Here is a 16,034-nt window from a genome sequence, read left to right on the forward strand (position 1 = left end):
CCTTTAAACACAAAAATTGAAGAGAGAGCAAAATAATTTTGAGACGCAACAGAATTGAGAATGGAAATGCAGAATGTGTCAAAGAGACAACAACCCCACCTAAAAGCAGAACCCAGTCCTAAATAAAGGCAACAGTTTTATACCGCTGTTCAAAACTCATAAATCCATGGACAAAAAACAAAATCGGGGTAACAAACTAAAACCGAGGGAAACGCATTAAATATAAGAGGAGAACAACGACACAACACCGAAACGCAACACACACAGAAACGGACCAAGCATCAGACAAAATCCCACGAGAATAACACATATAACATCTAAACCAAATACATGAATTTTGGATAAACAAGTACCGTGCCACGTCTTATCTTAATATCTCAAAAATAAGAGAAAACAAACGACACAACATTAAAATGCAACACACACAGAAACGAACAATAATATAACAATGGCCATCTTCCTGATGTACAGGACATTTTTAAAGGGGAATAAAAATGGTGGGTTGAACCTGGTTGTGTGGCATGCCAAACCTCGCACTTTAATGGCACTATTTGGATCTTTAGCACAGCGAGAAAATCCTGCAACCAAAGACGGGCTTTAGCTGACCCCTAAACAAAAAAGTGTAATATTTCAGTTAAAATGGACACCAAACTTAACTCCAAAACATATTAATAAACTAAAATTAAAATCATAGTATTTAGAGGAAAATAATTTCTCTTCGTCTTCATACTAAATGTGTGGTTCAATATAGATGTTAAATTACATAAAACAAGAATGTGTCCACAGTAGATGGATGCCCCACTCGCACTATCATTTTCTATGTTTACTGGACCGTGACATTGGAATAAATTCTCTAATTTGGCATTAAAATTAGAATGATCTTATCAAAGGGAACATGTATACTAAGTTTCAAGTTGTTTGGACTTCAACTTCATCAAAAACTACCTTGACCAAAAACTTCAACCTGAAGTGTAACAGAGGGACGAACGAACGGACGAACGGACGCACAGACCAGAAAACATAATGCCCCTCTACTATCGTAGGTGGGGCATAAAAATACACAAAAGAAATTACAATACATAAAACATTGAAATGTGCCAGATTGTTGATGATACAACCAACTATTAACAAGAGTCCTACTGACAAGGTGAAAGTAATTATAGGTCACGAAGATGTACGTCAGTCATCTATATGAAAAACCTATACCATACAGTCAGCAACAAAAGGCTCAAACATGACATAATTTGAAACTACTAGTTTTCAAACAAACAAACATATTAAAACGAAAAACTTAACAAAACCTAATTCCTTACAAAGCGATAAACGAAAAACAGTATGAAGTAACAACTGCAACGACAACCACTGAATTACAGGGTAGTCAATTCGGACTGGCTCAAAACACGTATTGGGAACACTCCTTCCTTTAAAGCATATTGCAGAGGTGCTACAGCACAAGTGGGGTCGGTGGCAGAGTGGTCCGAGTAGTTCATTTAGTGTACCAGTAGCCTGTCAGCACTGATGTAGGGAGTTCTAAATCCGAACTTAGCAGATGGGCTCGATCTACTGAATGTCTTTTTAACTTTCTTGCAGAAGTTCATGGTTCTCTTCGGGCACACCATCAATTAAAAACTGATCTCCTTGAAATAGGCAGTAGTGCTGATTGGCATTAAACACTAATCAATCAAGCATACAGAATAAGTTAGAATTTAAAAACTAGCTTATGTTGTATTTTCATTCTACATCATTGTATATAAAAGCTAGCTTATGTTGTATTGTCATTGATTTACATTCTACATCATTGTATATAAAAACAACAAATATACTGAAAACAAATACATAACATATAAACTTATATTAGTCTTAATTAGGTCTAAATCACACATATCGTGTAGGTTAATCAGAGAAGCTTCCCATGATAAGTCTTTAATTTGATAAAACAGGTGAATATTTAAACAGCTGTAGTGTTGCAAATACCCAAACCACTATCTATCATTTCAGGAAAAGCAGTAGTGTTTTCTGCATTGCTATCACACAACTTGGTTAACGTTCCAAAGGGTCAAGTTATCATCTTTGACAAACCGTCCGTCAATATAGGAAATGGATACAGTACTCAAACAGGCATATTCCGAGCACCAGTGGCAGGGGTTTACCAGTTTACAATGACAATAGGCGGGAAGGTTGTCAATACACACGCCAACATTTTTCACAATGGGAACATAATTGGTCGTCTCTACGCCGATCATTTTCATGATGGCCAGGCCAATCTGCTCTATCACCCTCTCAGCTATGTGTTATTTAATTTATTATACTGAATGTCCTATCATTATTGGCTTTTACAGATTACTTTTATTTTTAAAGTATTTTCTATGACGTCACGTTCATAACAACGTTACGGGCATTAGAAAAAAACAACAAAAGTCATCAAGATGTTTTATTTTATTTATTTTAACAGTCGATAATAAAATCTGAGTCAAAACGTAGAACTTAAGCATTGTATTTAATTCCTTGATGTAAATTCAATTCATTGTTCCTTGAATTATCGATTTCTGATTGGTCTAGACGAGAGGGTAACATTAAAAAAAAATTGTCACCAGCTCAGCCATGTGATAGAGTAAATTGACACCCTCGTCTTAGCCAATCAAAATATGGCATTTTAACGTGAAGTATACTAATATCTATTTTTACTGGGCATCTTATTGTTGACAACTAAAGAGATCAGTAAACGGAATAAAATATGTGTCCTTTTGTGCCTACTAATGTGTATAGCTTATCTCCTAGTTATACTCATCAAATCGTATGAGTCCTTACAGCGTTAGTGTCCATTCGTTTGATGTGTTTTATCATTTGATTTTGCCATTTGATTAGGGACTTTCCGTTCTGAATTTTCCTCGGAGTTCATTTTTTTGTGATTTTACTTTATACTTCTATTGCCTTGTTTCTTCAACTTCCCATATAAAAGTGAAAGCAGTGTTTGTATCAAAACATTTTTATTGCGTGTACATTATGAACATATAGACAAACAAGGTGTGATTGAAAGCTTTAGATATATGCAAATTAATGTGTCGGTTGAGATGCGCCCACAAGGTAAAACTATGTTGCAAACGAAATAATCAAAGCCTACTGCAAACATATCAAATAAAAGGAGCGATATAGTCTGGTCAACTTCATATGATAAAATAAAAATAAAGATGTCAAACCCATTTCCCGTCGTCAATTATCTGCAATCGACAAAAGAAATGGTTTAAATCATGTAAAATATTTGGTCAAATCAAAACAGCCATATGCTATTTTTTTTATGGAAGTGTAAATAAAACAAGTGTGAAAAAAGAAAAATAAGAATGTGTATGATTTCCAATAAGACTACTATCCACCAGAGACCATTTACGAAGATGTAAGCAGCGAGAGCATTCCGTACGCCCAATGAAGCTTGTTTCTCAAATATGAGCACTTCTGTTTCCTTTAGGCTTAAAAGATAATCATACCTTATATCCCCGTTTTCAAACAAACTATATTTGTGTCAATTACAGTAAAGAAGTTTGTAATAATGCATTCGTATGCAGAATCTTAAGAGGGGTTAGATCGTGAGAAAGACTTCAGATTAAACAGCAGTGAATTATTGATTAAGGGATAAGACAGGAAAGGGGGTGATACAAAATGTAGTCTGTAGACTGTCTATGGATTCCTCTGAAAAAAGGTTTATTAAGTATTTTAAAATTCGGAAAGTTAATGATAAATTCCCTTAAGTAAGAGTCATGTTTACCAAACTTGGATTCTATCTGTATTAATCCTTCTTGTTTTGAGCACAAACATGAGGCTTTAATCACTTCAATCTATAGGGCTTCAAAATTGGTTTTGTACTGTTAAATATGGGGGGAAAAATCAAGGCGAGTTACAATTTCGATTTAAACGAATTTCAACAGACAATCAAGCCATCGGGTGTTTGTATTTCTTATATTGCTAAAAATTGTATGATCAGAATGTAAAACTGAAACGTGTAAAAAAAATGATGTACTCAAACATTTTGACAGTTTCCAATAAGTCTCTTTATGGCATCTTTGATGTGTTTATCCTTTGATTTTGCCATTAGATTAGGGACTTTCCGTTTTGAATTTTCCTCGGAGTTTAGTATTTTTTATATTACTTTAAAGCATTAATACCCGTTTAAAAATGAAAGCAATATATACAATATGTTTATTTTTGTTAACTATACACTTATACATGATAAAAAATATGATCTGGATAATGACGCATCAAAATAGAAACAAAATAAAACAACAGTACGATATTAAAATATAAGCATTACATGTAATACTCCTAAAATTCCATACATTATCACTCTTAAAAAGGAAAACTGTATCTCATTTGCACTAGAAGCCGAATGTGGATTTGTTACTATGCGATCACAATTTTTGGAATACTTTCCCACGCATGCAGCAAATTGCATCACGTGACCAACATAATGTTGTTCTTGAACACCGTGAATAAGATGTGACATCGGTCCAATGGCAAATATGGGTACATCCTCTCCGCCATGTGACTCTGATGCAACGGGAACAGCACTCTGTTGTACGTAGTTATCAGAAGCTGAAAACATAAAAACACTTTGATGTTGTATACTACGAAATATCATCATTTAATCCTAGGCTAATCATTTTATTCATCTAAAATTGAATATCAATGTACTCGAAAAGCATTCCAGAAAACCTTTTCAACATAAAAAAAAACACTTTCAGCAGATCAATAAATGAGTAGCTGAACGACATCTTGAATTTTTTAACCACTCTTTTTGCGTAGCATGAAATTCTAGAAAACGCTTGGCTGGAGTGCAAACAGAAGAAAAAAAATCCTCCTGTTGTCTTCCATTTGGTTTGGTGTGATCGAGCTTTTGATTTTGCCATTTGACAAATCACTTTCCGTTTTTTATTTTCCTTTGAGTTCGGTATTTTTGTTATTTTATGCATTTATATTTATCAAAGAATGTTCTACTGCTATCGGTAACGGTAATGTGTATCCTTTCATTAGGATAATTTTTTTGAACTTTCTCATTTTGTCGTCAAGTTTATTAAGGAACAGAGAATTGAAATGCAAAGATGGTTATAAATATGGCATTGTCTATGGTCAGACGTGGGAGACCATCGTATGATGCATTATAACCGGTAATATTTCTTATGTCAACAGAAGTTATACAGTGTGCGCCACAAGTGGATCAGGAAATGCAATGACCCTTTTAAAGCACCGATTCTTCCATTTTCTGCTTAATATTTTGTCGACTGAGGTTTGTCTTTAATGTGTTTTTCATGGTATTATCTGTTTTGATGTTGATTGCTATTGGTAATTTTATCTTACTTTTGTGTGTGTTTTGTTCGATTGTTTCAGTTTGCTAATACCATATTGTCTCATTAATGGACGAAAAATGTATTCTCCCAGTGCATTTTTACTAAACTAACATTTGGGTTTGATTTCAAGCTTTTTTAAGGTATTTTTGGTGTGTTCTTATCAGAAGTAAATCCATAATTGGGAGAACCAAAGTGTCTTTGAAACACTTCAACACCGCTTAAATTTCATTACAAAATTAAATGATAAACAACCAAAATGTGTCCCAAGTACTTGGATGCCCAATCTGCACTATCATTTTCTATGTTGGTGGGCCGTGAAAATGGAGTAACATTTCTAATTAGGCATTACAATTAGAAAGATCATATCATTGGGAACATGTGTAATACGTTTCAAGTTGATTGAACTTCAAATTCATCAAAATCTACCTCGACCAAAAAATTTAACCGGAAACGGAACAGACGGACGAACGGATGAACGAACGAACTGACGAACGGACGCACAGACCAGAAAACATAATGCCCATAAATGGGACATAAAAAGAAAACAAACGTAAACGAAATTAACACAATCATATTCTCCTTACTTGTATCAACTCCTGTGATATTCTCTCTGCCCACAATAGTATAATTCATACCCGGTCCATTTCCATAAGATAATGTTGTATACGGTAACTTATCTAACGAGGGTTCATACCATAATGGATTGGCAAGACCTACAATACGTAAAATTACAGACTAGTGATTTTTTTTTATAAAATTTGGAATCCAGTATTACTTCATATGTGTACTTTGACTTGAAATAAAATTAACGAATGTGTGTTAGTATATCATTTAGGTATATTTCTAAGCTAAAAAGTTAAGCTTTTAATACAATCAGTTATTTCAGAAAATAAATAAAATCTTAAATCAAAGAGATATTGACAAACTGTATACGATTTGCTCAGACAATAAATTGGAATAATTAGTACTTATTAACCTAAACCCAAAATGCATTGGAAATATAGCTATGTATCAGCATCGAATCGCACCAAGGGTGTACAATTTTATTGTAATTATTAAATCACTTTAATATTAAAATTTAGTCGGTTGCAACAACTCTTCTGGTTTTGTTATTTTGAGCAAAACAATCACAAGGGAAAAAGACCATTGTTTTTTTTCAAGGAACATTACCTAAAATATCATTTCCTCTGTACGGATAACCACCTATACTGAATACGTGTGAATGGTCACCCGTTACTATTATCAACGTCTCTTCCTGATTGGTAAGTTCGATGGCTTTTCTCACTGCGTTCTCCAATGTTAATACTTCTTCTAATGCTCTCTTTGCAGTATTGTCATGATGAGCATGGTCTATACGACCACCTAAAATGTATATAATACGTATAATCATCTTTAAATTTTACAGTTTCCCTTTAAACATTCTTTTGAGGAAAATCTAACATCAACACAAAAAAAAAGAAGAAAAAAATCGCAAACTGGGAGAAATCGCATTTGACACAAATCCAGACTTGGATCACGTTGGTCTCTTTTCGGAGATCTGAAAAACTCTTCTTACTTTACAAATGTGAATCTAATTGTAATAATTAACACTTCCTCTCGTCCTTTGATACATTAGTGCAGCATAGGAGAGGCGTAATCAATATTTCCATACTTGATTCATAATAACATACTTTACATACTAATACTAGTACACTAATTTAAAAAATTAAAAACGTGTTTAGCTAAAAAAAGAAAAAGGACATTAAAAAACAACAATAAATTTTCGTCATTGCTCCCTTGAATTGACTGATGGTCCTTCAAACAATCAACAACAAGTCACTGCAATCCCTCAAATACTAATTTAACATATCAAAACATGGAAATGATACACTGTACGATACATATATATTCAATAAGAATAAATGCTACCAAAAGTACGAAAGAGTCATATTTTCAAATAATAGGAAACCTGTTTTTTTTTTTTTAACTGCGTTTGATATTCAAATAAACGGCTTCGTCTTATCTGTTTTCCGTTGTTGGAATAATTAAAAATCCGCTTACATTCCATTCAATCAGTGTTTTTCTAAGATGTATATTTCAAATAAAGTAACGAATTTAAAAACCATTCATACCTTCAACCAATAAGAAAAATCCTTTAGTGTTCTTTTTAAGAATTTTTATTGCTTTTTCTGTCATTTCTTCTAAGCTTGGTTCTCCGTCGTTTGCTTTATTTCTATCAACTTCATACTGCATATGTGATGACTCAAAAAGGCCTTGTTATATGAAAACGTAATATTAATCTTTTTATTTAACACACATACATAAAGTTAACGTATATTGGAAAAAACACACACAAAAAACACACTAAACATAAAAAATTAACCCAACAACATATGGCTATAATAGGTTTCTGAATTCAAATGTATTCTTTATATTTGTTGTCTATAAAATTTATTGCATCTCATTTGCATAGACTTTTTTTTTCTATTGCAATTTATAATACTGAGCTTTGAACTTTTCTATTTATTATTCAAAACAATGAACTATATCTGCCATATTTATTTCTCCTTTCTTGTACATATACCACGCTTTTATTTTTCCCTTTTTGAGTTGTTTTGTATGTTGACATGACAGTATCTTTTGATGATTAGTTATTTACTAATACTATACGGTATATAAGTTTTGCTCATTGTTGAATGCACTTATTGTTGTTTACACCATCTTACTTTGATTTCTGAAAGACATATGTCTATTTTGGAATAATGGCGTATCATATTTAAATTTTTTGTTTTACATCAATAATGGAGTTTTGTATCCAAAAAATGTAATTTCCTGTTTACAAAACTTTGAATTTATAAAAAAAACTAAGGATTTTCTTATCCCAGGCATAGATTATCTTAGCCGTATTTGGCACAACTTTTTGGAATTTTGGATCATTAATGCTCTTCAACTTTGTACTTGTTTGGCTTGATAAATGTTTTGATATGAGCGTCACTGATGAGTCTTATGTAGACGAAACGCGCGTCTGGCGTACTCAATTATAATCCTGGTACCTTTGATAACTATAATTACTTGGTTTCCATGAAAACATACCTAGTACAGAGTCTGTGGTAGCTGGATCTATCCTATCAAATTCCAGTTTATTAGTTACATATTGATTACGCCTTCCCTTTTCATTTTGCTTCTTTTGCCATTCCTAAAAAATCAAAAAGGCTTTCAAGCTTAATTGCCCTATATAAGCAAATTTTCTTGTCCAAGTCTATCAATATATATTTTGTCCCTATAGTATTTGTCGAAGTTGTGTGTACACGCCTCCAAAACACATCATTGATATATAAAAAAGGAAGATATCGTATAATTGCCAATGAGACAACTATCCACAAAAGACCAAAATGACACATACATTGACAACTATAGGTTACCGTAGCCTTTACGACTTCATCTATCTACTGATTTACATCAGCAGTATAAAGTCTGATTATTATATTGTGGTTTCAGATAGAGACACTTCATGTGCAAATATATGCAAACAACACATGTGCGACCAGGGACCAAGCCAATAACACAAACAACACATGTGCGACCAGGGACCAAGCCAATAACACAAACAACACATGTGCGACCAGGGACCAAGCCAATAACACAAACAACACATGTGCGACCTGGGACCAAGCCAATAACACAAACAACACATGTGCGACCAGGAACCAAGCCAATAACACAAACAACAAAATGTACACACACAAAAAGGACCTGTTTAGAAAAAACCTTGTATAAATGTTACATATTATAATTTATATGTCGTTGTCAGTTTGTTTTAGATTTATGAGTTTGACTGTCCCTTTGGTATCTTTCGTCCCTCTTTTATATGTGCTGTTTATTGGCAATCTTATGATTCCAAATTTATTTCCCTGAAAATGAAATCGACCGCAATCGGCAAAATAATCAAGCAGTCGAGGAAACAATATATCTAACAAGAATGTGTCTTAAATACACGGATGCCCCATCCGCACTATCAATTTCTATGTTCAGTGGACCGCGAAAATGGGGGTAAAATCTCTAATTTGGCATTAAAATTAGATAGATCATAGCATAGGGAACATGTTTACTAAGTTTCAAGTTGATTGGACTACAACTTCATAAAAAACAACCTAGTCCAAAAACTGTAACCTGGAGCGGGACAGACGGAATAACGAACAGACGGAATAACGAACGAACGAAAGAACGAACGGACGCACAGACCAGAAATTATCATGCCCATAAATAGGGCATAAAAATAATATTATGAAAAAGAGCATTACTTACAGATACTAAATTCAAGCCATCAGTTCTTTTACCCTTGCTGCCATCCTCTGTATCAGTAGTGGTATTAGGTAAAAACCTCGTTCTTCCGCCGCCCATGGCAACCTTAAACAATGCATCGCAATTTAATAATGGAGTAGATATCACTTTCAAAAAGTATAATATTATCACTGCAGTTATTTGGTGTCAAGATCTTAACTATTTGCAATGAATAAAAATACACACATGCACAACCAAAGATTCAGTTTGAAAATTATGAAGTACTAGATAAAGCTTTTATAATTATTTTTTTTTGCTTTTGTTTTATAACATCAATGTGTTTTGAATTCTTTTAAAATAAAAATAAAATGGTATTATGAATATTCATGCAGTCAACTATCAATTCCGACCACTATGACATATATTGAATGCTGTTTACTTTTAATGCCTCGTTCACACGGACTTTTAATTCGAATTGAATTCGAATCGAATGCGAATCGAATTCGCTGATCGCGTTCACACATATTTGAATTCGAATTAGAATTGACGTTAGGACGTAAAACGTTACGAAATCGAATTACGTGTGAACTCACTAGACAGCATAACTTTCATTGGCAAATGTTTCATGCATTTTCAAGACGAGAACAAATTCACACTTAATGTAATAGAGGAACTCCATGATGAAGGCATGTATACTGGAGACAGGATAGTTTTTTTTAAGCCCTTTCCCTTTTTTCCGCATTTTTTTCCTTTTATATTACTAGCTTCAGTTATTTCGCCAGGTATACTGTATGATATGAACAAAAATATACTAAAACAACTGGTATTTGATATTTTTTATCAATTCCAAGATTATAATATTATATATTATCTATGGACGATGGTAGTGTACCTGTATATACGAATTGTCATAAACAAGTTGGTAAGCAATATCTTTACAGTTTCCTGTAACGTTTGTTTTTTTGAGTATAGCATCGTACTCCCAGTCTCTGTTAGCACTGTTGGCATAGGACGAGGCAGGTGTCGCGTGGGTCAGTCGTGCAGTCGTTACCACACCTGTAGATCTACCTGAAACGAAATACAATAAATTGTGAAAACTGTCAAGCTTATAATTTAGTCTGGATTATAAGGAAATGAAGGGAAAAAAAGTATAAGACATCCATAGTTAACATTATAATTATTCCAATGTACTATTAAAATGATGCAGTATTGACATCGTATAACTAATACTCGTTTGAAAATTAATATAAATATACTTTGTACCTGATTGACACTTTCAAGCCGAATTCTTAACGTACTCGTTTACAAGGCCCGCAAAAAGCAAAGTCTTACTACATGTGATTGGACGGTCTTCATCAATGAGGAAAATTAATATCGCATAGTCATTTAAAATTGATATCGCATAGTCAGAAATGACAAACAATTTTTTTTTAAAGTTTAACAATTCAAACAAGTAAAAAAAAAAGGCCTACATAATATACAAAGCAATGAACGAAAAATAAATATGATAAACAGCAATAAACGACACATTGAAATACCGTTACAGGCTTTTTGTTTATGTTTATGATATTTCTGTACGAAGAATTTTGGTTCACGAAAATTCAGATATATTATTTTTAAGAAGTAAGTAATGTTATCTATAAATCTATTATAATTAGAGATGAACCGTTTAGAGATTGAACATTTACATGAACAAATAACTTGCCGGCATCATTAAAGTGACGAAGAATAGATTTATAACTTATCGGCATCGTTAAAGTGATGAAGAATAGATTTATAACTTACCGGCATCGTTAAAGTGATGAAGAATAGATTTATAACTTACCGGCATCATTAAAGTGATGAAGAATAGATTTATAACTTACCGGCATCATTAAAGTGATGAAGAATAGATTTAAGTTTGTTCTCTTCAGTTTCAGCAGAACAATCCCCCTCTGTAACCTTGTCATTGAAGCCAACTATGTAGAAATTTGTTTTATAACCGCTCATCAGCGCCGTGGCTGTTTGCGCAGAGTCTGGAACCTGCCTATCATTTCCGTATGTCTTTAAACATAAAAGATTGTTGAGAAAGAAATAAAAACAATAGTAAAAATACGCGACGGGTGCCTCATGTTGAGCAGGATTTAATTACCCTCCAGAGCGTTCATCCCCAGTTTTTGGTGTGTTTCGTGTTAGTCTTTAGTTTTCTACATGTATGGTGTGTGTGTTTTGTGTACTTTTATGTGTTTAAAATTGAGAATGGAAATGAGGAATGTTTCACAGAAACAACAACCCGACCATAGAAAAAACAACAGCAGAAGGTCACCAATAGGTCTTCAATACAGTGAGAAATTCCTGCACCCGGAGGCGTCCTTCAGCTGGCCACTTAACAAATATATACTAGTTCAGTGATAATGAACGCCATACTAATTTCCAAATTGTACACAAGAAACTAAAATTAAAATAATACAAGACTAACAAAGGCTGTTTGTCTTTCTCTTTTATTAACCATGGCGTTCTCAGTTTGTTTTCTATCTTTGAGTTTAAATGTCCTTCTGATCTCCTTTTGGTAACTTTCGCCCGTCTTTTAAAGCATTTTTTCATTATTTAAACAGCTTATTAGCTAGGCACCGTTGTATTATTTTCATACATATATTTTAAACTACATCAGTCAATACGTTATATATGGACCTGTAAGATTATATTAGCACTCGACTGCGTCTAATAAACTGAAGTGGTCAATACTAGTATATAACGTATTGACCTCGTAAAAGTCCATAATTGATAAATATTTTTTCTATGTCAATGATATGCAAAAAAAAAAAAAAAACATTGTGTGGATTTACAAAATTTTAACGTATGTATAATCAAAAATATTTTTACTGATGTTTAAATAAATATCTTGATAATCATCACAATTTGTTTCTATCAGTAATTCATATTTCAATAAAAAAAAATCGTACACGAAGAAAAAGAGTTAAATGCTTTAATAAATAAAAGCGTCGGCAATATGAACTAAAACCCGATATAATACAAGGTGAATATCTTCAATGGTAATGATACGGTGCATTTATTATGGATATTTTTCAGACTTCATTTATGAAAGAAAATCTTTAGAGCATTTTTGTTTTGTTTGTAGCTCAATTTAAAACATGTTATTTAAACTTGTTGAGATGAAGTTAGTTTAAAAGTTGTCCAACTAAGCTTTAAGAATTCCTTTTTTAATTTAGATTTATTATGCATGTCTCTAAACATAGTATGCGACGCGTAACAGTTTATAAGTAGGTGTTCTCTTATAAGCATTCGATGCGGTACATTTATCATGGATAAATTTCAGACTTCATTTATGGAATGAAAGGAAATATATAGAGCAGAAATTTGATTTTTTGTATATTAATTTAAAATGTAGATTCAAATATTTTTCACTTAAAACGATAAAGTCAAACTTCAAAACGTATATATGATGTATAGTTCGGCGTCCGCAAAAAAGAAGCCAAGGAATGTGTTTATCTTTTCTTCACAAATACGTTTTCATTGAATCTCGATATTTATCATGTTTATAATTTTCTAACAATGACAAGCAATATTTGATGAATAAAATTATTATGTAGTTAAAAAAAAATCAACAATGACGTTCTACCTCCATAAGCCTGTAAATGTCATGGCGGGTCACATATATTGAATAGAATTGGGTGAGCAAATTGTTTTCGTTACGTTTGGTATTGCGTATAAAAGTGCAAAAAAAATGTTAACATTCAAGGTCATGGTGAATTCATTTGTTAAAGAATATTTTGAGAATGTAAAGAATAATTACTTCTTTTACATAAAGACACCAGCCAAAAAGGCTCCCGCTACATAGATCTCATCTTTTTAGTAATTACTTTGTCAAAATTTTTAATTCAATGAGCCAAATTAATTTTAGTGAAAGTGTTGGGTACCTCCTTAACAAAACTATTTTCATCTTTCTTTTAAAGGGAAAGAATGTTGATCTGTATGACCAAGACTACATTATTGGTTCTTACCTTTGACAAGGCTACATGAGGAAATTCTTCAAATTTCAGAATCGTCTCTTCGCCAGGATGGCCTTGTTTTTGACCTTTATATATTCTGCCTGCAGTTACAGTGGACACGCCCATTCCATCTCCGATGAATAAGATAATGTTTTTTGCCAAATTTGTATTGTATGTTTGTTTGAGTGCCTTTTGCAAACTGTCCGTTGCTAGTTTGTCCCAGTCTGTCTCGGGAGGCTCTATCCGTCCTATACATAACGAAAGACATTTGCTGATTGAAACACGCTAATTCTACTTCTTTTATAGTAATATTTAATATGATTGCTTATCAAACATTTTTTTTTACATTCTATGTTTTTTTGAGAATTTTGGTATGGGAATGAACTAGAAACATATAGGAAGTTCAATTTAAATATGAATAAATTTCTTTGAAAGTCCCAATTGCTGCCACATACAACATTTGATGTTTAGCACAGTTTGCTACTATTACATATAAACTGATTACACCGTCCGATATTTTTTTAAGAAGGCTTATTTTGGACGTTTATACATATTGTTCAAATATTTGAGACACCTATTCCATCCCCCCTTGACCAAATATAAATCAAAAACAAATAATGGTAACCTTCCTGTCTGTTTGAAGGAAAACTAAAATTTGGTGTAAATAGTTCGGACACTGGTTTGGACAGCGGTATTGTTTCAAAGTTATTGTGTAACAGTATGATCCCATCTTTGATTGAATGGACCATCCATTATTGAAGGGTACTTGGGTAGCTTTGCTTTGATGATTATAAACATATTTTGATAAATTAATGATCAAACTTTATTATCTAATCATGCATGTTTATTTGCTTTTAAATTTGTTCTTCGCCATTCTAATCACGTGGTCAACGATATAAGATGTCTACAATCTCAAACATTTTTTACAGTTGAACACTTAATTGCTTTTTGACGAGGCAAGCTATGCGATAGAATTTATTTATTTACTTTCCGTGTCGTTTTTCGCACATCCTACAAAGTATCTGAATAACATTTATTATATATTGTTTATAAATTGATAATCAGGAATAAACATAATCTGGCCAGGTTTTATTCAGAACACATTTACTGACAGATTATTCAACCTACTACAACGTGATAATTTTATGTACATGTATTACCTTTCTTACAAGATTTCGATCAAGAATGTATTCGTTAAGACATTATGAAGTAATGTTATATATGTCCTTTCCAAGTTAACACTACAAATCAACGTTTATAGTACTAAATTTTGTTTTAAAATATGTAAAAGATGTATACACAAACAAAGCGCGTTAGCAGTATTGGGTGAATTTTATTTACACCTTGATATTATGATTAATACAAAATGATAGCTTTCAAAAACTAAAAAGGCGGAAAAGGTGGAAAAGGGGGGGGGGGGGGGGGCATCAATTTTAATATTATTTAATTGTTATATTAACTACAGTTCTCGAACATTATGTTGTATGGCAATCAGGTATACTTACCATACTTAAAATGCACATATAGGTATTACCCATGACAAAAAATATAACATTTCCTATACATAGTTTTGGGAATAAACCGGTAACCAAACGACGCAAATAACTAAAATACCTCCAGAAGAGTATTAACACATACATTGTTCATAAATTATCTAGGTCTTCAACGATTTATTAAAGTTTTAAACAGAAATGCTCCTGTTTGATATTGACAGAGTTTTTTTCCCTCACGAACGTGTTGAATTCATAACATGATTCATCTATATATATATAAGGGGGAAAAACAGTGTTTTGAAAAGAATCAAAAAAAATTATAGCATAGTCAATGGCTTATTCTTTTTTAATATAACCCTCAATGCACAGATAATTTGAACTATAACATCATAGAATAGACTTATGATAAAAACTTTATAGTTTTCTCAATGCAACAAGTCATTAGAATTTAGTAAGATGTAAAATTGTGAATTATTTGTAAAAATGACACATATTTACATCCATATATATGAAAGATCACTCACCTTGGCATAATGAATAGGAAACACAGACAAGTAGAAACGATGTCAAAGTTCTATACGCCATTGCTCTCCAGGTGCATGTAAATTATCAGAGATAACTCGGGATGGACAACACAGATTGTATAAAGAAAAAAATGTGTTATTGTAAACAGTTTACGTTTTACTTTAAAATAGTCATGGTTCAACGGTTATAGACCACCTGCACTTATATGAAAAAAATGAAAAATAAGGAAACTATAAAATTGAGTATGGAAATAGGGAATGTGTCAAAGAAACAACAACCCGACCATAGAAAAAACAACAGCAGAAGGTCACCAACAGGTCTTCAATGCAGCAAGAAATTCCCGCACCCGGAGGCGTCCTTCAGCTGGCCCCTAAACAAATATATGATAGTTCAGTGATAATGAACGCCATACTAATTTCCAAATTGTACAC

The 16,034-nt window shown here is 32.6% G+C and overlaps 1 protein-coding gene across 1 annotated transcript; it reads right to left on the reverse strand.

Annotated features, from left to right (window-relative positions):
• Positions 1 to 4,177: 4,177 nt before the first annotated feature.
• On the reverse strand, positions 4,178 to 15,738 carry LOC134693246 (alkaline phosphatase-like). The gene is made up of 10 exons (XM_063553990.1): positions 15,603 to 15,738; positions 13,598 to 13,833; positions 11,462 to 11,639; positions 10,489 to 10,664; positions 9,621 to 9,722; positions 8,409 to 8,511; positions 7,448 to 7,588; positions 6,507 to 6,698; positions 5,921 to 6,049; positions 4,178 to 4,584 (listed from the first exon to the last, which is right to left on the reverse strand). Exons 1-10 carry the CDS (start codon positions 15,661 to 15,663, stop codon positions 4,286 to 4,288), a joined length of 1,617 nt encoding a protein of 538 aa, XP_063410060.1. The 5' UTR covers positions 15,664 to 15,738; the 3' UTR covers positions 4,178 to 4,285.
• Positions 15,739 to 16,034: the final 296 nt, after the last annotated feature.

The sequence above is a fragment of the Mytilus trossulus genome, chromosome 12, assembly GCF_036588685.1.
Source record: "Mytilus trossulus isolate FHL-02 chromosome 12, PNRI_Mtr1.1.1.hap1, whole genome shotgun sequence".
Lineage (NCBI taxonomy): Eukaryota > Metazoa > Mollusca > Bivalvia > Mytilida > Mytilidae > Mytilus > Mytilus trossulus.